The 22,845-nt window shown below is 51.4% G+C and overlaps 3 protein-coding genes across 5 annotated transcripts; 1 reads left to right on the top strand and 2 right to left on the bottom strand.

Moving 5' to 3' along the window:
- Positions 1 to 301: 301 nt before the first annotated feature.
- Positions 302 to 5,055, bottom strand: Marchf9 (membrane associated ring-CH-type finger 9). The gene is made up of 4 exons (XM_057757796.1): positions 4,106 to 5,055; positions 2,947 to 3,102; positions 2,260 to 2,452; positions 302 to 2,024 (listed from the first exon to the last, which is right to left on the bottom strand). The coding sequence occupies exons 1-4, from the start codon at positions 4,460 to 4,462 to the stop codon at positions 1,690 to 1,692; spliced, it is 1,041 nt and encodes a 346-aa protein (XP_057613779.1). The 5' UTR covers positions 4,463 to 5,055; the 3' UTR covers positions 302 to 1,689.
- Positions 5,056 to 9,132: 4,077 nt separating this feature from the next.
- Positions 9,133 to 12,600, top strand: Cdk4 (cyclin dependent kinase 4). 2 transcript variants are annotated; one of them, XM_057757470.1, is made up of 9 exons: positions 9,133 to 9,333; positions 9,594 to 9,686; positions 9,780 to 10,016; positions 10,150 to 10,285; positions 10,399 to 10,566; positions 10,719 to 10,828; positions 11,508 to 11,558; positions 11,666 to 11,801; positions 12,227 to 12,600. In XM_057757470.1, exons 3-9 carry the CDS (start codon positions 9,799 to 9,801, stop codon positions 12,317 to 12,319), a joined length of 912 nt encoding a protein of 303 aa, XP_057613453.1. In that variant the 5' UTR covers positions 9,133 to 9,333; positions 9,594 to 9,686; positions 9,780 to 9,798; the 3' UTR covers positions 12,320 to 12,600. The 2 variants fall into 2 exon arrangements, with proteins under 2 accessions (XP_057613453.1, XP_057613452.1); XM_057757469.1 differs by lacking the exon at positions 9,594 to 9,686.
- Positions 12,601 to 12,609: 9 nt separating this feature from the next.
- On the bottom strand, positions 12,610 to 22,769 carry Tspan31 (tetraspanin 31). 2 transcript variants are annotated; one of them, XM_057757471.1, is made up of 6 exons: positions 15,301 to 15,508; positions 14,604 to 14,771; positions 14,192 to 14,272; positions 13,831 to 13,962; positions 13,542 to 13,655; positions 12,610 to 13,450 (listed from the first exon to the last, which is right to left on the bottom strand). In XM_057757471.1, exons 1-6 carry the CDS (start codon positions 15,361 to 15,363, stop codon positions 13,376 to 13,378), a joined length of 633 nt encoding a protein of 210 aa, XP_057613454.1. In that variant the 5' UTR covers positions 15,364 to 15,508; the 3' UTR covers positions 12,610 to 13,375. The 2 variants fall into 2 exon arrangements, with proteins under 2 accessions (XP_057613454.1, XP_057613455.1); XM_057757472.1 differs by lacking the exon at positions 15,301 to 15,508 and adding an exon at positions 22,752 to 22,769 and having other exon boundaries at positions 12,613 to 13,450.
- Positions 22,770 to 22,845: the final 76 nt, after the last annotated feature.

The following is a 22,845-nucleotide window of genomic DNA, read 5'->3' as shown; positions in this document are numbered from 1 at the left end:
CCATGGACAGCAGCCAAAGGACACCTCACCCCCCCCACCCTGCTTCTGGAGAGGCATCATAAACAAGGTTGTTCCCTGTGCTCCAGGGAAGGTGGGCTGTTAGAACAAAAACATTTCTTTTCCAAGCTTTCCCAAGAGGAGGCAGAGCAGAACCTTCTCTTAGAGGACCAATAATAAAAAATGCCTCCGGAGCTGACTTTAGCAATGTATGAAGGAATTTTTTAATTGCTCATGAATGGTTCACTGAAAAGACACCATCATTCATATAATACCCAGCCACCGGCTTCAGGAGAAAGGGACCAAGCTTCAAGTTGAGCCACATAATCTTTTGGTGGTATGGAGTTAAACCCAGGCCCTCATGCACACCAGCAAGCACTCCTACCACGGACCCGCACCCCCAGCCCTCGGACCCACATTTCCCAAACCGTTTCTCTAATAAACAACAGCTCTCCTATGCTTCTACCTTCCAGAGATAGCACTAGCTGGGCACACCTGGATCAAACCTGTGACCCTGAACTGCTACAGTTTCAACTGGGATTAAAGACCTAACTGTGAGGGAAGAGGCTCCCTCCCTGTCACTCCGAATGAGTCCATGTTCATCGCACAACATGTTTGGGGGACACAGACCCTGGAAAGGACTGAACACAGGTGTTCTCAGAACAGGCTGAGTAGCTCCAGCGTTGCCCCAAGTTCAGTGTTTGGGGGGTCAAAGTGTTCTTATTCCTACAATAACCACTGCCCTGCAGTCGCTGTAACTCTGTCACTCGGAATGTTAAAGTTCCGTGCCCTTCAGACAATATGCCACCTACCACCTGAAATCAGTGGACGGCAACGAGTCCAGAACCCTTTTCCACCACTACCAATGTCTTTGTACTGGCATTTAACCCATCCCTCATTTAGCCTCATTCCAAGTCTATGAGGTAGACGGGGGGGGGGGGGGATCAGATTTTTTTTCTAAGTTTCTAAGTCATATAACTCACAGGTGTCAAGTCCACCTTCCTCTGCTACCTCGAGCACTGCCACCTAGCGGCCAGCGTGAACTATTCGCAAGCAAGCAGGGGTCCCTCCAGCTACCAGCCACGCTTGGACTCCAAACTTGTGCTGAGGAGCCTCCCCACACCCTCCAGCCTTCAGAAAAGCCCCCATGAGAAAGGAGTCTCCACGTGCGTATAAATGATTCTTTATGCCCTTCCCCCATGCAATGGGGGGTGGGGCAGGGGGAAGTCCCCCGCCCTCATGCAGGGAACGGGAGGTCAATGTTTACTAGTCTTATTGCCAGATGCCCTGTGGCCGTGGGGTGGGGAATGGGGGTCTACAGCCCCTTGTGTTCTGGCATTGGTCTCCCTTTACCAAGTCACCATGGTGGAGCCAGGGGACTGGAGGCCCTAGAGCTGAGGTAAAGATGGTTCTCTCCAAGAAGAAAAGCTGCTTGCCCGCCTGCCTGCTGGCCGGCCATCCTCAAGATGAGCACGAGGTGGTGTCGGTGGGAGCTGGAATGTCATCCAGGTGTCTCTACTCTGTGGGCAGTAGAGGCCAGACAATGTCTCCAAGCTTGAGGCTGTCCACAGAGATCCTCAGTGGTGGGCCCGCTGTGCCCCAAACACCTTGTGTAGGTCATACCTTCAGCAGCCAGGAGAGCTCATCTCTGGCTGCCACTCTGAGTTGAGATCCCTGCCCCTGGAGTCCAGGTCAAACTGTAGTGACCCTCATGACAACCTCTCGACCAGAATGAGAGCTGGAACGGGCATCCGGTGGCCGTAGCTGTCCAAGGAGATGCAGGATTGTATAACCACAGCGCTGAGGCAAGAGCGTCCGCATGCGCTGGGCAGCTGGGGGCCGGCTGGGGGCCCCCGCCGGGGGGCTGGTCCGTGAGGTCCTGGGGCCTGGTTTCCCTGCTGTCCCTCCCCCTGCATCTCCTCCTATGTCCTTGGTCTTGTCATAATTCAGGACCTTCCACTGTTGGTTCACTGCTTGCCAGCGCTTGAAGATGCGGTAGACAGAAGAGCCTTCATGAACAATGAGGCCTGAAGGAGGGAGGAGAGAACCAGGGTGAATCGCTGCCCATGTACAGGCCACGGGTCCATGAGCATTTGTGTCTGCGGACTGAGAAGACAGAGCCACAGAGAACGGCCCCAGGATAGCCCCGACAGTCTCCAGGGGTAGGGTTAGGACTATGAAACCGAAAGATGGGCAGGGAGCCAGGCGAGTGAGTAAAGGCGATGCTAAGCGGGAAGGGGGAGAGCAGGGAGGTGTTCTCACCTATGCAGACGACGTCCATGAAGCCGTACATGCCGTAGCAGATCTGGAAGAGGAGATCCTGGCGCTGCCACTTGGCTGAAGGGCTGAGCGAGGACCAGATGAGCCAGGAGATGCTGGCGACGAGGAACAGTGAGCCCAGAACGATGGCCGCAATCTGGACCTTCTCGATGACAGTCAGGGAGATGGCCTGCCACTGTTTGGGAGAAAATGTTCCAAAAAGTCACAGGAAGGGATAGGCAGCGGGGCAAAGAGAAGACTTCAGACGCCTTCCCTAAACCCCAGGCAGGACTAACAACCTGTCTTCTCCATACAGTGATCTGACCTGAGACAACTAGTCCAGCTTATTCTAGAAAGGCGCTTTGAAACCCAAACATATACATTGGCACTCCAACCTTAATTCCATCTCTTACTAGTTGAGTAATTCTACGTGAGTCAGTACCTGTGTTTCTAAAGACAGGCATAATCATGGTACCCAGTCAAAAGAGTTAATATACAACAAACGGCACACAAGAAACAGAGTGCATGCACTATCATTGCCAACATCATCTTTTCCTTCCCTGCTGTTCTAAGGTCCCTAGAATAGCGCCAGACCAGTGTCTTGGAATGCCACAACGCTACAGGGAGGAAAACAGCAAATAAGATGGACCCGGCCTTTGCCCATTCTGAGTCCTCTCCCGGCACCCTCACCTGCAATGGGTTCTTGGTGCTGATCGCCAGGACCTGGTACTTGAAGTAGCAGAGTTCACAGCTCCAAGAGCCTCTCTCACTGATCCAGCGGATGAGGCAGGGCTGGTGTGTACAACGCACTGAGCCGTCACAGCGGCAAGGACTCAGGAGCTCCCCCTGGAGGAAGAGAGGGGAGGGCCCCAGTCAGCCATCATCACCCGGACCCCTTCTGCTGCACTCCTGGAGAGGAAACCGCTTACACTACTACGTTTAAATGCTCCGGCTTTTAACCCAAAGCAGGGTTAAGAAAGAAGCAAAGAAGCTATAGCTGCAGTACAAAAGTAAGAAGTCAGAGCTCAAGAAAAACTTCTGCAACCAAAGGGATTCAATTTGGGGTGGGAGGGAAGCCCATTCTCCCCTTGCCTAGAAACTGCAAAGGTGATTATGTCAGCCTCTCCCTAAGGATCTGGAGGGAGAGGAGAGTCAGAGCGGCTGAGCTATGCCTTCCTTCACCCACTCCACGGTACTTCCAGCATACAGGTCTGGTGCCAACTGGGATGGATAAAACCGATCGTGGCTTCCACACTACAATGGGGAGACGTTCTGTGGTCAAGAGTGGGACATGGTCCCTTTTAGTTAAGCAGTCATTTCTCACTGCGCAGGGACGCCCCCCAGTACTATCCCGGGACAACTTTACCTATAAAATTAAACAAAGGAGGCTCTTTAGAATTAAGTGGAAAGTTGCAGAATGGGAACAAAAAGTGCCTCACCAGAGGAGAGACTGAGTGAGGCAGGGTCCTGGTCGGCCCCTCCTCTCAAGGTGCGAACAAATGTACTCTCCTCTCGGCCCACCTCGGAAAAAATGGGCTCCCTCAGCTAACGGCGATGACCCTAAGGTGAGGGGAGCAGGTGCTAACAGCTGTCCCTGATAATGGGTGACAGAGATCCTGAGCCCTCCTAGGAGAAAGCCCCACCCCATCCTGGGAGCCCCCGACTCCCCCTGCCCCAATCTTGACACACTCCAGCAGTCTCCAGACAGGCCAAGCTCACCCCACTCCCACTCGGGGTCCTGGGTCCCGCCCAGCTGCCCCAGGCCCCGCCCCCTGCTCCGGTCTCCGCGGACACCCCAGGTGCGCGCCCCCACCCTCCCCGCCCAGCCAGGTGCTCGGGCGAGCCTGACCTGCTCCGGGCCTTGGAAGCAGATCCTGCACTGAGGGGTTCGGAGCCCACTGTCCAGGCTGCTGCTGAGCGACAGGGCGTCCAGCGCGCCTGGGGGCGGCGGCGGCGGCGCGGGCGGCGGCGGGGGTCCGGCCCGCGGTTCCTTGTCGCCGGCCAGGCCCCGGGCCCGCGGCTCCGACCCGTAGTACTCCTCCTCGTCGCCGTCGCCGTCCCGGGCGGAGCAGCCAGCGAAGGGAGCCCAGCCGCAGCCGCCTCCCCCGCCCCCCCGGGGCTGCGGCTCGGCCCGGGGCCGCCCCCCGCCCGTCAGCACCAGCAGCTTCAGCTCGTTCAGGAACATGCGGAGCCGAGACTTGAGCATCGTCCGGGCACCGGGGGGCGGGGGGCGGCGAGCGAGGGGGGCTCCCGGGCGGCGGGGGGAGGGGCGAGGACAAGGCCGGGAAGGGGGCGCGCGCGGGAGCGCCGGACCGGGCCGGGGTCTCCGCGGCCTGCAAGCGCCGTTCACTGCTGCCACTGCCGGGGCTCCAGGGCTCGCGGGGCCGAGAGGGCCATCAGCCCGGGGATGGCAGGGTGGACAGGCATGGCCCGAGCAGGGGCAGGGGGCGGGGAAGGGGCTCAGGGTGCCGCGCCCCGCGGGTCGGGGTCCGGAGCCGGCCGGGCGCCCGGGCTTAAGCGCCCCGGTCTTTCTGCGGCGGGGCCGCCCCCCATCGCCGTCCTCCCAGCCCCAATCCCGCTCCGACTCCCGGATCCGGCTCGGCTCGGCCCGTGCGCTCGGCGGTGGCAAATGGCGGCTCCTTCCGGCGGCGGCGGCGGCGGAGACCCCCCCGGAGCGGCGGGCGGGCGGGGCGGGAGCCGGGGAGCCGGTGAGGGATGGAGGGAGGGGTGGGGCGGGGAGGGGGAGAGGAGGAGAAGGGGCCGCGACTGCGCATCCCCGCCCTGCCCAGCACGAGCAGGTGTCCCCAGGGGCGGGGCGAGTGTGCGAGACAAGGAAGAAGGGGAGTGGCTAAGGAAGGGGAGTGTGTACCCTGGTAGAAGAATAGGTGTGTGCGCGCGCGGGTGGGTGTGAGGATGGAAGGTGAGTCTTCAGAGGCTGCAGGTGTAACGAGGCCCAGAGGTGTGTGCACAATGGGAGTGTGCAGAGAAAGAGCTCCGCAAGGGGTTAGAGATGTGCGGGCGTTGAGTGGGCAGGAGATGGCCCCTAGTAGCACACAAAAGATTGTAGAGGGTGCCGCGTACGGGACCGTGAGATGGTGGTGTGCAGGAATGGAATCAGAGTGTGTGAGACACGAGCGATTGCGATTGATTCTAATGTGTGAAGGTGGTGAGTGAGCAGAAAAAGGAATACCAAACGGATGGGCGTGTCTTGCTTGATGCCCCCCTGCCCTCAGCTCCACTACTCTGAAGTGAGTACCACACATACACGCGTAAATCTTTGTTTCAAGTTGACCCCTAGAGCTACTACCAGCCTATCATATCCCCCCCCCCCCGGCTTTATGTTTACACCTTCCCTCTCAGCCTCTTTGTGAAGCTGAGGGAAAAAGGATTCCCTGGGAACCCACTGGGTCAAAGACACAGAAAAAAATTAATTAGTAAAAGAGTAATTAACAGAAAAGGGAGGGAATGAGCAAGTCGAACCAGGGACAGATTGCCACATTAAGACTACTCAATGGAAAGTGGTAGTGAAGACAGTCATGTTTGTGCAAAACATCCAAGTGCTTTGGGTGGACCAATGAATGAAGCAGGGGGAAAGAAAGTCTGTGAGTTAAAGACAAAGAAGATAGTTTTTCCTGTAAGCACAGCGAGCTGCAGTGTGCTCGTATGAGTGGCAAAATGAAGCAGGTAATACCTGTACTGGGAAAACCAAACCAAACCAACCAACAAAAATAAATAAATAAAGCCGGTCAGTGATGGTCTTTAATTCTAGCATTCAGAAGTCAGAGGCAGGCGCTCTCTGTCAGTTGGAGGCCAACCTGGTCTACCAATTTCCAGGACAACCAGGGCTACACGGTGAGACCCTGTCTCAGGAAAACCAAAACTGTGTTAGGAGTTTAATAAGCTCACAGACTCCTAGCCTTTCAGAAAGCTAAAAACCCCAAACAGCCCTAGGAATGTAGCCAATGAAACACCCACCTCTCCAGCCCCTTAGCCCTAATCTTTTTCTTTTTTTTTTTTTTTTTTTTTTTTGGTTTTTCGAGACAGGGTTTCTCTGTGGTTTTGGAGCCTGTCCTGGAACTAGCTCTTGTAGACCAGGCTGGTCTCGAACTCCCAGAGATCCGCCTGCCTCTGCCTCCCGAGTGCTGGGATTAAAGGCGTGCGCCACCACCGCCCGGCTCCTGATCTTTTTCTTACAGTCTCCTTGGCACAAGAAGCATCAGCAGCAAGAGAGGAAATCTGCCTTATGTGCCTTCCATTTTGTTCTAGATTATGAGTTACATTAATATTGAGTTGCTGCTGTTAAATTGACTGTGTGTGTGTGTGTATTTCCACTCCCCACACCCCTCTCAGACAAGGTTTGATTGTGTGGTCCTGGCTAGCCTGGAACTCACTAACTAGATCAGGCTGGCCATCCACCTGCCTCCGCCTCCGCCTCCCAGCCCCCTCTTGGGATTAAATATGTATCCCACCATGCCCCACCACGTCCCATCAGGCCCCACCACATCCCACCACTGTTACATTCTCAACCAGGAAAGTAAGGATAAAAGTTAGAATGGAACACTTGGCAAACCAGATGCTAAAATGGTTCAGGCTAGTTGTGGCTGGCTCAGGTCTGGAATCCAAGCACTTGGACTTCAGAGAATTTGGAGCCAGCCTGGGCTACAAGGAAAAGACTCTGTCGAGAAAAAGAAGAAGGAGGAGGAGAAGGAAGAAGAAGAAGAAGAAGAAGAAGAAGAAGAAGAAGAAGAAGAAGAAGAAGAAGAAGAAGAAGAAGAAGAGAAAGCAACGAAATTAATCATAGTGCAAGCCACTAACCTTTTCTTGGAGCAGTAGGACCAAGCAATCAAACATTTGAGGCTAGCCTAGCTTCCTGTCTGTTTCAAGGTCAACCTGAGTTGACCTTATCCCATTAAAACAAAATTCCACAAATAATAAATAAATAAATAAATCAGAGCCATAGTCACCGCTCAAGTCTGTAAAAACCGCATTTAGGAGGCTAAGGCACAGCAACTGCTGTGAATTTAAGGCCACCCTCGGCTATACGTCTCAAACATGATTTCAGTTTAGGGTTTCGGAGTATAGCACAGTTATTGAACACATGCTTACCACATTAAAAATTAAAAACACTGACTCCAATTCCTAGCACTAAAAACCAATTTTATTTATTTATTTATTTATTTATTTATTTATTTATTTATTTTGAGGCAGGGTTTCTCTGTGTAGCCCCAGGCTGTCCTGGAACTCTCTCTGTAGACCAGGCTGGCCTCAAAACTCACAGAGATCCACCTCCCTCTGCGTTCGGAGTTCTGGGATTAAAATCGTGCACCACCACTGCCTGGTTAAAAAACAATTTTAAATTAGCTCGAGAGGCCGGGCAATAGTGGCACACGCCTTTAATCCCAGCACTCGGGAGGCAGAGGCAGGCGGATCTCTGTGAGTTCGAGGCCAGCCTGGTCTACAAGAGCTAGTTCCAGGACAGGCTCCAAAACCACAGAGAAACCCTGTCTCGAAAAACCAAAAAAAAAAAAAAAAAAAAAAAAAAAAAAAAAAAAAAAATTAGCTCGAGATTTTAGGTTGTTTCCCACAAATGAGTACATGGTTCTTTATTTCTTAATGATGGGAAACAATAAAAGAGTTGGAGCCCATAAGACAATGTCAAATATACCTGTCTACCTAGATTTCTGTGGGCAGACACACCACTTGAGAAATGCTATTTAGGCAAGAGTAGCGCTGAAGACTGCCCTGAAAACTAAAAGGAATGTGACACCAATGAAGAGTCCCAGGTTTGCAGAGACACGAGATTCTCAGGCAACGTGGTGGTCTGCAGTGGAACTGGTGACCGTGCTTGTACATGCTGTTGTCCATATGTACAATCACACACATGTAACAGAATACAGAATCTTAATGGTAAGAGCCTTTTATGATCAAGTGTCCTTATTTCCAATAACTCCTTGCTGCTTTGAATATTCCCAGGGAGGTTTACAAGTTGGAAGAGTCCCGGGAGGGCCACTCTTCCCATACAGTGGCTAACTATATCAATCTTTTTCTTTTTTTTTTTTTTGGTTTTTCGAGACAGGGTTTCTCTGTGGTTTTGGAACCTGTCCTGGAACTAGCTCTTGTAAACCAGGCTGGTCTCGAACTCACAGAGATCCGCCTGCCTCTGCCTCCCGAGTGCTGGGATTAAAGGCGTGCGCCACCACCGCCCGGCTATCAATCTTTTCTTCCGTCTATCTTTTAATCCTAGTTTCCCCCTCAGATAGAAAGTGTCTCCTCCGCGTTTCATAAGACCACACTCGCTACATTAGCTATCCTGGGCGTTACTTTAAAGGGCGAATGACTGAAACACCAAAACAAAAACATCGCATACCAAGTGAAAGGAAGAAGCACTTAGTAAAATTTTGTTGAATGAATGAGTAAAACAAAGACACAAATACGAATGTTTCTCCATGGCGGTGGAGTGGAAATGTGACAGGTACCATCTCTGGTACCAGGATCTCCCACTAGCACCCCGACCTCCCGCCCACGTACAGACGTGTAGTGAGACTAAAGATGCGCTCAGGCTTGGCCTTGAGCCGAGTGTTGAGCGCTGGTTGGCCCGGTTGCCATGGCACCGCCTGGTGCTCCACCCTCTCTCGCCCCCACACCCCCCCTCGGCAGTCAGGGAACGGCAGCCAGTCACGTGCCACACAGCGTAACCACACCTCTGCTTCTCAGAGCAAAGTCAAGGGGTCACGTGGGATAGCAACAGGTCACGTGGTCGCCCGGTCCCCGCCCCCTTCCTCCACTACACCCCTCCCATCAAGGCCGCCCCGGTCACCCAGTGCGCAGGACGGATGGCGGTCACGTGCCCCGAACGTCCGGCGTTCGCCCCGCCCCCCCAGTTTCCGCGCGCCTCTCTGGCAGCTGGTCACATGGTGAGGGTGGGGGTGAGGGGGCCTCTCTAGCTCGCGGCCTGTGTCTATGGTCTGGCCCGTAGCGTCCAGCTGCCCGGGACCGATCCCCGGTGTATGGCGCCGCAGGAACCGGCTCCCGGGCCCAGATAAAGGGCCACCTCCCCAGCTCTCGGCCGGGCGTAAGGTGAGTGCAGCCCCTTCCAGGGATGGGGTGTCAGTCCCCGCCACCACCGCCGCCTCGCTCCCCTCGGGTGCGCGTCGCTGGCTGCTTATGAAAGGGTGGCCCCAAAGGCGGGAAGTGGGGGCCTTTGTGGTCGCGGGCGAGGGTGTGATTTTAGAGAATGAGGTGTGGAATCTTCGATGCCCGCCCTGTGCACTGTGTTGATCTTCTTTGTGCCCAGTACGGTGTCCTCCGAGAGAAAAGCATTCTTCTTTTTCCTCCAGGACATCACGTGGCTGGAGGGCTTGGTGGTAGAGCCTTTTGTGTTACCTGAGGCGCGGGCTCTGGAAGTGTGAAGGGGACGGGCTGCTGAGTTGGTGCGGTCGCGGGCAGGAATTCCTTTGTTACTGCTGGGACATCCCCCTCCTAGCTGTGAAAGAGTTTGGTATTTGAAGCCTCTGTGATTGTAGGAGATCCCCTGCTCCGAGAATGGCAACCTCTCGGTATGAACCAGTGGCTGAAATCGGTGTCGGCGCCTATGGGACGGTGTACAAGGCCCGGGATCCCCACAGTGGCCACTTTGTGGCCCTCAAGAGTGTGAGAGTTCCTAACGGAGGAGGAGCTGGAGGGGGCCTTCCCATCAGCACAGTTCGTGAGGTGGCCTTACTGAGGAGGTTGGAGGCCTTTGAACATCCCAATGTTGTGAGGTGAGAAGGTTGGGTGGGGAGGAAAGAATAGGATCTGTAATTCGGGTGTGTGGTCAGAAGTGGGACCGTAAAAATCTGGGGGCCACATGGACCAAAGGAGATTGGCCCGTTGGTGACCATTTATTTTTGTCAGGCTAATGGATGTCTGTGCTACCTCCCGAACTGACCGAGACATCAAGGTTACCCTGGTGTTTGAGCACATAGACCAGGACCTAAGGACATACCTGGACAAAGCCCCACCACCAGGCTTGCCAGTTGAGACCATCAAGGTGAGTGCGGTGGACACTGAGAAGTGGACTGGGATCTTTGCGGTAGAACTTGTTGGGATTTTTGGCCATGTTCCATAGTTTCCAGTGGTCTGTGCTTTCTCCTTCAAAACCAGGATCTGATGCGGCAGTTTCTAAGCGGCCTAGATTTTCTGCATGCAAATTGCATTGTTCATCGAGACCTGAAACCGGAGAACATCCTGGTGACAAGCAATGGGACCGTCAAGCTGGCTGACTTTGGCTTAGCCAGAATCTACAGCTACCAGATGGCCCTCACCCCTGTGGTCAGTAGAAAGATGGCCGCCCAAATGAGCTGGGATGGTGGATACGATGTAATTATCCACCTGGCTGAGGCCATCCTGGACTTGATGTTTCCCAAGCCAGGCAGCTAGGATTCACAAGAAGGACCCTCACTGGTGTCTCCTCTTCTGTTCAGGTTGTCACGCTCTGGTACCGCGCCCCTGAAGTCCTCCTGCAGTCCACCTACGCCACGCCTGTGGACATGTGGAGCGTTGGCTGTATCTTTGCAGAGATGTTCCGTCGAAAGTATGGGACTTGAAACTCTTTTGTTTTTGAGACAGGGTTTCTCTCTGTAGCCTTAGCTGTCCTGTAGACTCCCTCTGTAGACCAGGCTAGCCTTGAACTAAGATCTGTCTTCCTTAAGCCACCTTCAGTTCCACAAGCCCTGTTATTATTTATGGTGTTGGAAGCTGAAATCAGAACCAGACGTACACGGGCAAATGCTCTATCCCCTCTATCCCACCAAACTACAATCCCCACCCACGCCTTTTTTTTTTTTTTTTTTTTTTTTGGTTTTCGAGACAGGGTTTCTCTGTGGTTTTGGAGCCTGTCCTGGAACTAGCTCTTGTAGACCAGGCTGGTCTCGAACTCACAGAGATCCGCCTGCCTCTGCCTCCCAAGTGCTGGGATTAAAGGCGTGTGCCACCACCGCCCGGCCCCACCCACGTCTTTTTATAAGATGTATCTGTTTTTGACTGTTTTGGACCCCGACCTAGGCTCTTGTATGTGTTAGGTGCGTACCCTGCCACCCAGCTATAGTCCCAACCTCCCCTTTTGGTGTTATGATGCGGGCGAATCTCCTGAAATGCCTCGGAGTTGGGAATGTCACATCCCTTCATCCTCTGTCCTCTCTAATCTGAGCCTTCATGATTGGCACGCTCCTGTTCTTGAAATAATACATACTTGGGATATTTTTCTGCCTTAGGCCCCTCTTCTGTGGAAACTCGGAAGCCGACCAGTTGGGCAAAATCTTTGAGTAAGTATCCAGTCAGGAGGAAGGAAACCCCCTTTCTGAGTTCCCCTTCTGCTCAGCTCCAGTGGGCAACTGAAAGGCCCCTGAGCAGGATTGTCCTATCCCTACAGTCTCATCGGATTACCTCCAGAAGACGACTGGCCTCGAGAGGTCTCTCTGCCTCGAGGAGCCTTTTCCCCGAGAGGGCCTCGGCCAGTGCAGTCGGTGGTGCCGGAGATGGAGGAATCCGGAGCACAGCTGCTACTGGTACTGCACATGGGCTGGGGGGTGACTCTCTGGGTGAAGCTCTTAGGGCAGAAGTGTGGACCTGAGTTCGAATCCCCAGAACCCATGTAGAAGCTGTGTGTGGCAGCCGGCTTTGGGGGGGGGTGGGCAGAATTCCCTGGAAGCTCACAGGCCAGATAGCCTAGTGAATACAGTACTGACATGAAGCGCCATGGAAGGGAAGGACTGACACCCCAGACTACCCTGACACGCCCACGCCCATATTCTTTCACACGTGAACACGCACACACAAAGACCAGCGCGGAACCCAGGTCTGGTTAATGGACTGGCTGCGGTTTTCGTTCTGTGAGTGGGTGGCAGAGTAGGGGTAAAGGGAACCCCTCGCAGCTTTGGTAGGGTGGGCATCCCCTCTTCCACTCTATATAACCTTTGCCTCTTCCCCTTAGGAGATGCTGACTTTTAACCCACATAAGCGGATCTCTGCCTTCCGGGCCCTACAGCACTCTTACCTACACAAGGAAGAAAGTGACCCAGAGTGAGAAGAGTGGCTGGCTGCCTTTCGTCTCTGGACACCGAGCACGAGACTCTCAACCTCTGCTTTCCTCTAGGGCTGTGGAGACTCCTCCAGTTTTTTACAGAGAATATTTTAAGCCTTAAATGACATTCCCTTCCCCACTTCTCCTTAGGAGGCTTACCCTCTTGTCCCCCCATTCTCTACACTAAGGGGTGGGTGTATCTGTCTTCTCCCCTCCCTGATTTATATTGGGATCTTTTTTATACAGCAAAACAAGACAAAGAAATATGGTCTTTTTTTCTTTAATGTTTTTCTGATTGGCTTTGCCTTTGGGAGATTTGAGGGCCCCGTGGGAAGGTTCCCTGTAACATCTGTAGACCGTTACACAGGACCCAGATGAGCAGCCCAGCTCTTTGGCTGACAAGGTTGGAAAGAATCTTTCAATTCCTTTCTCTGAATACTCAGTTAAAATGGCTTTAGTTTTGAGTTCACTGCTTCATTCTGGGTCCTGCCTTGGCAAGACTTGTGAGTGGGGCTGGAGCTGCAGTTAAGTGTGAGGCCCTGGGCTAAAGCCCCAGCACCGCCTCCCCCACCCAAGAAAGTTGTTTCCCCCTGGCACTTTCTGATTTGTCCTTGGAGCCAACCTAAGGAGTCAAAAGGAGGGGAAATGGTTATGAGGGGCGGGCGTGCAGCCCCCACTCATGCTTCTAAGAGTATACTGTATTCTAGGGAGAGGTATAAAGTTTTCCTTTCCCTCTATCTTGTTCCCATCAAAATATGTAAGACAAATTTTGTCTATCACTTGATGGGTTTTAGGAAATGTGGCGAGGGGCCTTTTTTTCTTTAAAACAAAAACCAGATGGCGGTCCCCACCCTAGGTTTTCAAAACTTTAGGTGGGGGGTGGTATAAAAAGCTGGAAGAACGCAAAACCAAGTCAGGAGGACCCAGAGACTTGCTGAGTGTGGTGACACACCTGTAATCCTACCACCTGGGGGCTGTGGCAGGGGGATCCAGAACCCAAGGTCATCCTGGGCTACATAGAAAGTTGGAAGCCAGCCTAGACTATCTGGAAGACCGAGTCTATAGAAAGGCACTGGGGTTGGCTCGGGGGTCCTTTTGATTCCGGAATCTCATTGCCAGCCAAACACCAAGGATCTACAGGAAAGGGAGAGAGAAAGCAAGTTATTTTTGAGTCTTGGGTTTTAAGGCTTATAGGTGTCTACACGAAGGAGATGGGAATCATTACCTCTGTGAAGCTAAAGAAGAGCCCAACACCACCTAGGATTTTCAGGGCTTTGTCTGAGTGTTTAAGGAACTTCTCCCCACACATCTGGCATGCAGAACTCCTGGTCTTGCACATCTGAGGACAAAAGTAGCTACAATGCACGTCATTCCCAGACTGGAGCCCCACTTGGCTAAACCCTTGCAGCCTCTATTTCTTTAGCATCGCTCAGTGAAGACTGACACCTCACCCTGAGGTCACCTATGCCCCTTGCCCACTTCTTCCTAGCTGCGCTCCCCATCCTTGAACTTACCGCACTGCAGGAAGTATCGTCTTGTGGGTATGGAGCTGTAAGGTTGAACAGACCACAGCAGTCAAAGCTTCTCTCCAATTCATGCCGGGTACTGTTGCTCATGACCCGCCAAGACGCATTGATGACATCTGTCTAGAGCATATAGGCAGAGGAGCGTCAGCCTACCCCTGCACTCTAGCAAGGGCAATCAGCACACAGAATCCCACAGAAACAGGACGCATGTCATGGTCACAATGTCAAGTGTCTTTCTCAGAGTACATCTTGGGGACATAGCCATACATGTCAGAGGATGAAGGTATGAAACGGTCAGATTTAGCTGTAAAGGCAGGGAAAGCATGCACTTGAGAGGGCATCTCCTTACCTGTTTGCTGCGGTTAATAGCCAGACATGAGCAAGAGATTCCAAACTGGAAGATGAAGACCAAGCCAAGAATGATCATGTACTGAGAGGAAGTTATGGCAAAATAGATCTGGTTTCCATTGAAAATATCTCAGTGTGAAGGCCAGCCTGGTGTAAGTTCCAGGCTAGCAGGACTATGTAGCGCGATCCCATTTTTTTGTTTTTAAAAATCTCAGTGTAATTTGTAACTGCAATGAGGCAGGCAAGGGGCAGAGTTCAAGGCCCTTCTCTGTCCATAAAACCATAGTTTTACCGAGTTGAGAACCAAAACGTCAATTTCTGTGAGTTACAGAATAAGAACAGACACATCTGAGGTCCCCTGCTCTTCTAGGAAAAGCATACCCAGGGACCCCAATTACTCCAGGTCAGGATACAAAGAAGAGCAGCACTTGGTGGTGGTTAACAGCCCCCACGAGCCCAGCCACTGCAATCAGGAGAAGGAAGACTCCCACAGCAATGACTCCTCCAATGATGTGAATGCTGGACACCAGGCCCAGGCCCTTGCCCCAGGCAGCCACGCCAATGAGCAATAAGCCCACAAGCTGCAAGAAACAGAAAGTACACTTCAGCCTGATGTGGTGGCTCACACCTGTGATCCACGCAACCGCAGCCCAACAAAGTTCCAGGTTAACCTGTACTAGCTACATAGTGAGATCCTGTCATCGCCAAAGAATTCTAGCATGCAGCACAGCCAAAGGCTAGTCCACGTCCCCTTGTAATAAATGGGTAACCAACTGAGATGTGCTTTCTGGGCGCTCTTCGCAAGTAACTGGGAATAGCTGGGATCGTGGGGCAATGGCAATAGCGTCTCGAGATACGAACCCCTTAGGGAGCATAAGTGAAGACTGGGACTATAGGCCCGCAGTCTTCGACCCACCCCTCCCCACCACCAAACAAACCCATCACCGGAAGTCTCTCCTCTTCCACGGAAGTCCCCAGGAATTCCCTCTTCGCCGGAAGTTTCTGGGAAGCTTCCCAGAACCCCCAGTAAACCCCTCTTCCCACCGGAAGTACCCTAGAAATTCTTCCCTTCTTTCCGTCCCGGAGCTTTCCCCACCTCCAAAACCTCACCATATAAACCACGTTGAGAGCACATAACGCATTCTTGGAACAGGCAAATCCGCCGCAAACCATCTCCCCAGTTCTGGGGACCCAAATGGTCCCAAGGACTTGAGGAGAGGGTATTGGGGACCGTCTTGTAGGACTCCAACAGCTTCTATCGCTTTAAATCCAAGCCAGCCAAATCAATTCTCTGCGCCTGCACCGTCCCACCCCTGCCTCTGGATTGGCGAAACTCGTAGCTAATCCAGGACATCCAGGATTTCAGTGCCAATCAATCTGCATTACGTCACCAGCCCGCCTCCTAGTCCTTCCCTCAGTTTCTCCATTGGACGAAACTTAAAAAAACTGAAGACTGTGTTTCTAGACAGTTTCTTAGGGAACAGAGCCTAAACTTCAAAACCCTGAATTCCTGTGCTCCGAGGTGCGACATTAGGAATCCGAGGAGAGACTCAGGTGAACAGAAAAAAAAGGGGCTTGTAGAGGTGGGAGGAAGGGGCTCCGCCCCTCCAAGGATAACCCTTCCCCGCCGTTTACCCCATGTTTCACGGTAATCTCACGATGATGCCATCGTTTTGTTCGTGCGTCATACTCTGGAACAGCAAGAGGACACAAATATTGAGCTGTGCAACCCCACTAGAGAGGATCCAAGTCAGGCATAGCAACAGCTGGCAAATCCTCACGCATTTGTTAAATGTGTCTACTAGTACGCATGTCCTGTTCTGCATTCCTTCCTCTGCAGTGTGACCATGCCAGAAATTCAAGTGGAAACAGTGACTTGGAAGCCGATGCATTCCCATTCCTGACAAAATCACAGGCGCAGACCATGGTGTCCTCTACATCTTTAGAACACATGGCTGGCACAAAATGACACAGGTGTGGGGGCGGGACCGGAATATGAATAAATAAAGAGCATCCATACTTTTTGTTTGTTTGTTTTGTTTTTTGAGACTGGAACTAGCTCTTGTAGACCAGGCTGGCCTCGAACTCACAGGGATTCGCCTGCCTCTGCCTCCCGAGTGTTGGGATTAAGGCATGCGCCACTACTTCCTGGCCATATGTTCTTTTTTTTTTTTTTTTTACTCTATGTGCATTTTGCCTGCATGTACATCTGTGCAAGAGTGTCAGATCCCCGGGAACTGGAGTTAGACAGTTGTGAGCTGTCATGTGGATGCTGGGAATTTAATCCAGGTCCTCTGGGGGAGCAGCGAGTGTTCTTAGTCACTGAGCCATCTCTCCAACCTCGATTTTCCATACTTTCACTCCAGATGGGGGTATAATGGGTCAATAACGTTATTGCATAAGCATCTGGACATAGTACCCTTTGAATAGGAGTGAGAAATGGCACAATCCTTCCCTACAGTCTAGTCCTAATGGGGGAGTCAAACCGCAGGGTTTTAACTTTGTGACTGACTATATGTGTGTACCAAGTACTTAAGCCCTCTCTACTTCAGCCATAAAATGGGGATAGATGGCGATGCACCTACCTCTAACAATGCTACTCTGGAAACTCCCGGATTGTGAGCACTGAGGGAGCTAGAATATATAAAATGCCCCAGTCAATACCCAGTATCTAGCAACTCGGTTATTACTGTTTAGCCCATTTTTATGGAGTTCAGTAAATGATCCAAACTCAACCCCCATCTCTTCAAATATAAAGATGTCCACAGTTACCCTTCATAAACTATCCTCAAGAAAATATGCATGGGGGCTGGAGAGATGGCTCAGTGGTTAAGAGCATTGCCTGCTCTTCCAGGGGTCCTGAGTTCAATTCCCAGCAACCACATGGTGGCTCACAACCATCTGTAAAGAGGTCTGGCGCCCTCTTCTGGCCTTCAGGCATACACACACAGACAGAATATTGTATACATAATAAATAAATATTTAAAAAAAATGCATGAAAATCTAGAGAGTTGGTACTCAAGTTCAGTTCCCAGAACCCACATGGTGGCTCATAACCATCCATAGCTCCAGTTCCACAGGACCCAATACCTTCTTACCTGCGGAGGCACCAAGCACACATGTAGCACACATACATATGTGCAGGCACACTCATACACAGAAAATAAATAAATTTTTAAATAAAATAAATAATGGCTGAGGGGTTGGAGAGATGGCTCAGAGGGTAAGAGCATTGCCTGCTCTTCCAAAGGTCTTGAGTTCAATTCCCAGCAACCACATGGTGGCTCACAACCATCTGTAATGAGGTCTGGTGCCCTCTTCTGGCCTGCAGCCATACACACAAAATATTGTATACATAATAAATAAGTCAATCAATAAATATTTTTTTAAAAAATAATGGCTGATCCATAGTGGCGCTCGCCTTTAATCCCAACACTTGGAAGACAGAAGCAAGCAGATAGATCTCTGTGAGTTCAAGGCCAGCCTGGCCTGCAGAGTGAGTTCCAGGACAGCAAGGGCTACACAGAAAAACCTCTGTCTTGAAAAACAATAAAATAAAATAAATACTTTTAAAATAGTTTTTTAATAGAAGTGATACAAAATTAAGTCATTTGGTATATCTAGATAGGTTCAATCTGTCTTTGAAACAAAATAATTCGGCCAAAGCTGTGGAGATAAGGGGCTTGTTCTGCACGTGTACGGACCAGAACTTGGATCCCAGAGTGTACATAAAGACCAGGCAGGCTGCTTCCTGTAACTCTGGCACTCTAGAGGTGGAGACGGGGTCTTCAGGGAAAGATGGCTAGCTAGTTTAGTCAGAAAGTTCTAGACTTGCTGAGACACCTTGTCTCAATGAATACAGTGGAGAGTGTTGTGGGAATTCATTTCCACCAGTAGTTTTGGGGTACCGGTCTTAGGGCGTGGCTTCTGTGTGCAGACGTGATCTCTTATTAGGAAGAGGAGGGGTCTCTCTGGCTCTCTTGGGAGATCAGAATAGAAGCAAGCTTGTGCAGTTGTTCACATCACCCTGGGGCAGAGCAGAGAGACACGGAGGCTGCGGCTGGACCCATAGCGGCTTCCACCTTGTCCTGTATTTTGTGAGCCTACATTTCCCTTTGAGTCCCCGTAATAAAGACCTTCGTAAATTCTTACGTCAGGAGAACAATCAAGGAAGACACAATGACAAGTCTGGACTAACCCCCACACACAAAGGCACACATGTCTATGTGAACCCACACACACATGCTGTGACGGGCAGCTCTAACTGTGTTGATAGGGTTTAGGATCATCTGGGGAGAGGGGCTCAATGACAGTTTTTCTACGTGGGGTTGGCTTGTGGGCAAGTCTCTGTGGGGGTGTCTTAAGTTAACTGATGTGAAAAAGAACCGGTCCACAGTGGGTGGCCCCATTCCCTAAGCAGGAACTTATGAACTGCACAAGAGTGGCTATAGAGCGGAACACAAACAGGTGAGCATATGACACCCCACAGCAATGGCTATAACGCAGAACCATAGCTGAAAGAAACCCCTCTTGACTAAGTTCGGTTTTTGCCAGGGAACTGTAACACAGCAAAAGAGATGAAACCAGAACATATGGGAACACACACACCGTACACACCATACACCTGCCAAAAAATAACAATAATTGAGCCAACTACCCATTACCTACAACCTCCCCAACTTGCTTTATCTCCATTTTCGCTTCCAATTCCTCATTCTTCTTCTATATCAGGCCATGACTCAAGAGCAGAACAATGGTACCGAGGGACTGGCTGGCAAGTATCTCGGCTGTGTGTGTATTAAATTAAAAGTACAATCGGATCTTTGTTCACCGGATATGGGCCTTTCTGAGCAACAGTTTGCCCTTCTGCATGATGGTGGTAAATTATCCTACCCTTTGGGCTTGTCGTTATTATATATGAAAGCATGTTGTAAATGATTAAATGTTATACACATGCTAATTGTTATTATTATTATATGCTAATATTATGACAGAAGCTGGACTTGGAGCACATAGTTTTATCTGGCTATAGGTTATTTTCCTCCCCTATAACCCATTCTTCCCATAACAACTTGGGTCCTATAAACAGGAGATGGTTCTAGTGAATAGCTGACTAAGGGAAGCCAATAGGAACATGTAGACAGAAGGGTGAATAACTGGGACTTGAACTCTTGATGTTCAGCAGGCTGAGTCTTTGTTTTATTTATTTATTTATTGGATTTTTGAGACAGGGTTTCTCCGTAGCTTTTGGTTCCTGTCCTGGAACTAGCTCTTGTAGACCAGGCTGACCTCGAACTCACAGAGATCCACCTGCCTCTGCCTCCCGAGTGCTGGGATTAAAGGCGTGCGCCACCACCGCCCGGCTGAGTCTTAGTTTTAATGGCTGGGCATACAGTAATGATTAGCTGGACACTAGCATATACGGGCCTCTGTGGTGACAGACCAAGGCATGTGGATTTCTGTGTGATTCTCAGACAAATTTGCAGATCACCAAGAATACAAGATCCTACCTGTGATCTCGCTGGCCATATTCTCCCAGAACCAACACCCATCTTAATTAGCTACCTCCCACAGAGGCTGTGAGAACCCTTATTAAGGTCGCTCCCTTCACCTGACAGGAGTCACAGCTGCAAGGCCAACGCTAGAGGGGGCAGGAGGTGTATGAGGTAGTAAAGTACTGTGTGGGTTGTGGGTTTGAAACTCACCAGTCAGGAAGTGAGGCCGACAGACGGAAGGGCGGGCAGGGTTGAGGAGTTCTGGGGCACAGCAGAAGGGGCCTTCTGAAGTTTGGGGGCTGGGAGGTCATGGGCTTCAGGGCCAGGGGTGGTTGTTAGTCTGGCGAGCCAGGTCTGTGCAACATGCATGCCCAGAGGCAGTTGGCTCTAGCCACAGTGAGAGCAGAAGTCAGACGACATGAGGTGGCCAAGCAGGCTCTAAGCCGACTCAGGAAGCTGGCAGAGAGAGTGGGTGACCCTGATCTCCGAGATGGCATCCAGGCCTCACTGGACAACATACGAGGTAAGAGACGCGTCAATCCCTAACTTGACTGTTTGGGGGACCAGCAGGAGACACAGAAAGGCTTAACCGTGTCCTAACATAACTGCTTGCTGTTCAAGCAGTCACTTCCTAGTTTGTAAGATGGAGCTGGGACTCAGGAAGAGGACGTTTGGGGAGGATGGCCAAAGATGTGGAGGGGAGCATCATTATTCCCCTTTCCAAAATCGCCTCTGAACAACATAATAGTCATTGTGGAGCCGACCTTCTCGGCAGCAGAGAGTGGATAAGCGTTGGAGAGACAGGCTGTAACAGACCCATTAGATAGATGTCCCTGTCTGGGGAGTCTAGAACGGGAGGCATTGAGGGGCAGGAGGTTCTGGGACTTGGTAATGTATTCATTCCCAGGACCCACTAAAGATCAGGGACCTCTTCTTTCCAGCTGAGAGAAACACACATGCAGAAGGGAGGGGGTGTGATATGTCAGGGACACATTCATACTTAAGCAGCATGCTTTGTATAGCTGCCGTGTGGTGAGGTCTCCAGGACTTGACTCAGTCCCTCTCCTCCTGTGTTCCCTTTCTTGTCTTCCCCTCACCTCCTTAGTGCCTTCCGTTCTACCTCCTTAGTGCCATTAGAGTAAGTGATGACAACACAGGGAGGAAGTGCTGTCATGGCAACACCATCCGCCACATCCTCCTTGCCCACTGTAGCCTTGGATCCTGTGGTGGGGCCCTGGCAAGCCTGTTCTCCATCCACAAAGGCCCACCACAGAGGAACTGGGGGATCTGTTTATATTTCATCCATCTGTGGCTGCCCAGGAACTCACAAAAGCAAGCTTCCCTGCCTGTGAAGTGTGTCAGGCAGAAACCCATCTTTATACAACCCTGACCATTCCAGTTATCAGTCATCTCCATTCTCAACAACTTTTCCAGGAAGGAAATGTTTAAAAAAAAAATTCCATCAAGGACACCTCCTGACACCAGGGCACAGTGTAGAGGAAGGTTTGGATGGTTTAGGATTTGGTGGGATAATCCCATTCCCTTCCCATGCCTCCCTCTTCTCCTTGCTCTTCTGAAGCTAGTATTGTTCCTGCATCCAACCCTTTGACAGGACAACAGCTGTGTCTCCTCTGTTATTCCAGGTGATGGAAAAGGAGATCTAGTAGGACCACCTAGGAAAGAACTCTAGATCCTACCTTCGTCGGAAGTAGAGTGGGGTAGGGACCAGGCAAAGACACCTTGCTTAGTTCTAGAAAAGGGGAGAGCTAGTGTGATAGGGCACACCAGCACTATAGCCTCACGACCCAGGAGAACAGAGCAGGATTAAGAGTTCTAGGGCAGCCTGGATTACATAGCAAATCCTAAACCAGCCTCAGACTCAACTACAGAATGAGCAATATTGAAGAAAAAAAAAAAAGTCTCAAAAAGGAGGGGCAAAGAGAGGATGCTGAGAGGCGGAGTAGACCTCTTCCCCATACTTCTGTGTGGGGTGTGTGTTGTTGGAGATGCTGGAACCCAGGCAGGCTCTACCCCTCTACACCTCAGCCCCACATTAGCTTTTGTTTTGTTTTTCCTTTTTGAGACTGGGTTTGGAAGCTACTGTCCATCTCAGGCTAGCCTTGAACTCACTATGTACCTCAGGCTGGCCTTGAATTTCCAGCAATCTTCCTGCCTCAGCATCCTCAAAAGGGGACACCACTTCACCTGTCAAAGCTCTTCTCTTCATGGGTAATTTGCTCTACTCTGGGTGAGACAGCAATCTGTTCCCACTGAACACAAAGGAAAACTGAGATGCCCCCCAATATTAAGAAGCTAACAGCCAAGCGGTGGTAGCACATCCCTTTAATCCCAGCACTTGGGAGGCAGAGGCAGGCGGATCTCTGTGAGTTCGAGGCCAGCCTGGTCTACAAGAGCTAGTTCCAGGACAGGCACCAAAAGCTACAGAGAAACCCTGTCTCAAAAAACCAAAAAAAAAAAAAAAAAAGAAGAAGCTAACAATTCCCCCTTATCCTCTCCTTCATGATAGACTAGAGTGTGTCTCCTGCCTAGTGTGTCATCCTAGTTCTGAAGAACACTCCCTAAGAAACCATTGACCTCCAAGATAGGATCTGGGGGAGAGTGGGCATGGGCCTCTGGAGGACAAAGGGCTCCCCACAACCCGGTTCAGCCCCCAACCCTTACCCCCCTCCAGTCCGAACACACTGCTAGCTCTTGCCTCCAAGAGCCACCCACGGCCCGCGCTTATTATAGTCTCTGTTGTGTCAAGAGGGTGGAAAGCCAAATCAAAGGACCGCCGAGACTCTAAATCCTGGGCAGGGGTCTCCAAAGCTTCAGGGAGACTTTCTTCCTTCCTGCCCACCGCCCCCCTCCATGGGGAATCAGCCTATCTTCTGCATGGATTTAACTGCTCATGTTTCTCAGCCCCTCTGGAGGACAAAGCCTTGAACTCCAAAGCCCCTAAAGGGGTGGGGACACAGCGCAAATGGTGTCCGTTCACTATGCCTCTCCCTTTAACCTGCTCTAAGAGCCCGGCTACATAGATCTCAGGAGACTGAATGCAAATACCTCAGAGGCCGGCTCCCGCTGCCTCGACTGAGGGGGTTCCTTGTGTCCAGGGAGCAAAATCTCCCGCAGGTGGGTAACCAGGTGTGAGACAGTG

Source organism: Chionomys nivalis, chromosome 25 (genome assembly GCF_950005125.1).
Source record: "Chionomys nivalis chromosome 25, mChiNiv1.1, whole genome shotgun sequence".
NCBI classification, from domain to species: domain Eukaryota; kingdom Metazoa; phylum Chordata; class Mammalia; order Rodentia; family Cricetidae; genus Chionomys; species Chionomys nivalis.
This window is presented reverse-complemented; position numbering and strand designations above follow the sequence as displayed.